Below are 2,833 nucleotides of genomic sequence, written 5' to 3' on the forward strand. Positions count from 1 at the left end.
GTTAGTATAAGTGGGTAAGGGGTAAAGTGGCAGTAGTACCATTCAGAAGTGGAGACTTCATTACATTTGATAAACAGGTGCATCCCACTTGTACTTGAAACCCCGTGGCTTATGCATGCCAAGACAAAGCACATTTCCTGGATAGATTGCAATCTGTATATATAGGAGTAAGAAAGGGGCAAACCATGGTGTCCATGCATATTACTTTTTTTGACAAAGGGCGTTTTTTATTGACTCATGATGTAGCATCGAAGGATACAATCATAATGAGCATACACCTGGCCTCTGCATAACTAGGATGCACACAACCAACACACATGATCACACCGGCAAAAAGCAAAGTCATACAAGATCAAAGCTATGCCTAGGCGAAGGAAAAAATAAAAAGGGAAAACACGGATCGAGTGGCCTCCCGAGTCGCCCACGCGGACGACACGGGGGCAGTTTCCTTCCAAGTGCTCCATCCATGCATGTTACTAGTAAGAATGAAATAAACTAGAGCCATGTGAATCGAGTAGACACCTAACCTTTTGAAATTTCATCTGCTCATTGTTCCAGCGAACCTTTCTGATAATTCCCTGGCAGGCAGACAAGAGGACAGGGACTATCAGGTGCATCCAGTTCCCGCAGGCCGTCATCGACCGGACCAGCCGTGACCTCCTCTCCAACTGCACCTCGTCCTCCGGCGCCCGCGCGCTCACCGCCCCACGCAACAGCGTCTCCAGCTGCCACATCTGCAATGGAGCAAGCACGTACGCGCAAACCTTGAGCTAATCTATGTATGTATCGCTTCATGTCGTTGATTAGATGGAATGGAAATGCTTGCTAGTTACTACAAGCCTATGACCTCGATGTAGCCACGGTGGTCGGGGTCGAGCTCTTCCATGACCAGTGGCGCGTAGGCGGCGGCGTCGATCTTCAGCTTGTTCGCCGACGCGCTCAATATAATAGCCTACATTAATATATATACTAAGTAGGTAGCAGGGTTAAATTAAAAATGGTTACCAATGCTGGACCTGCTTCATTGGTAAAGGGTTTATCAGTTCATTATTTCCACTAGACGAGTGCAGCTGGTGAGTGTGAGATCCAATCGGGCAAACTCTCCTCACCTCTTTGACCTCGTCTTCCGTGAGCTTTCCATCGCCGTTCTTGTCGCATCTGTTATGTTTGTGTGATTATAACCACAACTTTGCTGCATTTAGAAAACTGAACAAAAGAAAAGAGAAAAAAAAAGGAAGAAGAAGAGGCTAGCTCGCTTACATGTCAAAGAAAATGCGGAGGCGCGAGTCGAAATTGCGGTTGGTCACCTCCTCCCAGAGCTCTTTGAGCTGATCCTTGTTGACGCCCTCATCTGGATCGATATGCCGCCGCCTCGACATCGCCACCAACAGCTCCGCCGCGAACTCCTCCATGTCTCCCATGCCTTCGATGCAGAAGCATGGCCGTTAGTTAGTCCACCATGGATCGTTTCTCTCCACAACATTTTGGTTGCATCATACATGGGCATATGATTAGCCCACCAGAGATCCGTGTTAGGAGCGGACTACTTTGCAGGAATTATTCAACTGTTACTAGTATCAGTGGATACTTTGGTGATCTAAAAACTTTTATATTTTTTTTTACAGAGGGAGTACTTTACTTTTTTTGAGTAACTACAGAGGGAGTACTTGATTTCAGTGTTCCTGACCAGGGAACGTTTGGGATAACAGGCACTATTTCGAGGTAATTCTTGTGGGCCAAATACTGGGTCTCGGTTAGTTAAGCCATCTCTCTGGGCAGACTAATAGGCACAGGTCGTGAGAACAAGCAAACAGCAGCAGTCGCATGCAAATTAAGCATAAAAACGGTGGATTCGATTCCAGTAACCTACGATCCCCATACTTGCTGCCACTTTGTCCGAATAATTCTTGCAAAGTTCTTGCTAAGAACCACCTGCTATGCTGCCTACAGATTTGCCTCTCATTGCCAAACATAACATGATTAGCACAGCAGCTTGGCACTCACCGATGCACTTGCCGAAGCTCTCCTTTGGGATGCGCCCGGCCTTGTTCATCTCGTCGAAGCGGCGCTCCACATCCTTCCAGCCTTCCCTGCCTTCCGAGCTACCGTCGACAAAGTGAGACCCCATTTTCACGGTAACTACACTGCATCTGCCTCCACTCCCTGTTGGGATATACTCCTACTTCTCATGTGGGCCATGAGTTGCTGAAATTTAAACTCTTTTAGGCCGCCAAAGCATGTGCAAGAGCTCACTGTTTAGCAGGGCTATTAGTTTATTATCTAGGAGCGCTCTGAACTTTACACATGAGAAATGAGATGTTTAAACCTCCCATCCAGTGGAAGTAGTCGCCGAGAGGCGATAGGTGCGAGGAAAATACCAGGTTAGCTTCCACTGTAGAAAAGAAAAACCGAAAAGAAAAGAAAGGGGAGAAGATTGAACCTATCCATCTCATCGTATCTTTTCAGTTGTGGTTGCACCATCTTTGAATCTTTGATGAGATTGCTCTCATCTTAGCTTCTAGGGAAGTGTTGCTTTTGGAATGGAGAGCAAACCATTCAACATTGGTTCATCTCTTGCCCGTTAGCACCACTGGTGTGGTGGGTGGTTTTTATAGCCTTCAACTGGCCACTCCAAATAGTCAAATCAGGGTGGGAGTATGTGCTATATGAAAAGATCGTAATGATATTATTTTTAACAAATAACAAAGGGTTTCCGATTCTTTTGCACGTTACCCACTGATTACTGTTCGCACACGAACACGTCACCGTGTATCCTCGACGCCGGGGGTGATGCACCACAACTCACGTCGAAGGAGACCCACCGGAAGCGCGG

The 2,833-nt window shown here is 46.8% G+C and overlaps 1 protein-coding gene across 1 annotated transcript; it reads right to left on the bottom strand.

Moving 5' to 3' along the window:
• Positions 1 to 358: 358 nt before the first annotated feature.
• On the bottom strand, positions 359 to 2,356 carry LOC125547174 (putative respiratory burst oxidase homolog protein H). The gene is made up of 6 exons (XM_087515973.1): positions 2,005 to 2,356; positions 1,261 to 1,423; positions 1,110 to 1,158; positions 848 to 952; positions 528 to 734; positions 359 to 364 (listed from the first exon to the last, which is right to left on the bottom strand). Exons 1-6 carry the CDS (start codon positions 2,126 to 2,128, stop codon positions 359 to 361), a joined length of 654 nt encoding a protein of 217 aa, XP_087372099.1. The 5' UTR covers positions 2,129 to 2,356.
• Between the last annotated feature and the right edge of the window lie 477 nt (positions 2,357 to 2,833).

Source organism: Triticum urartu, chromosome 3A (assembly GCF_056163025.1).
Source record: "Triticum urartu cultivar PI428250 chromosome 3A, HENAU_Tu73, whole genome shotgun sequence".
Classification (NCBI taxonomy): domain Eukaryota; kingdom Viridiplantae; phylum Streptophyta; class Magnoliopsida; order Poales; family Poaceae; genus Triticum; species Triticum urartu.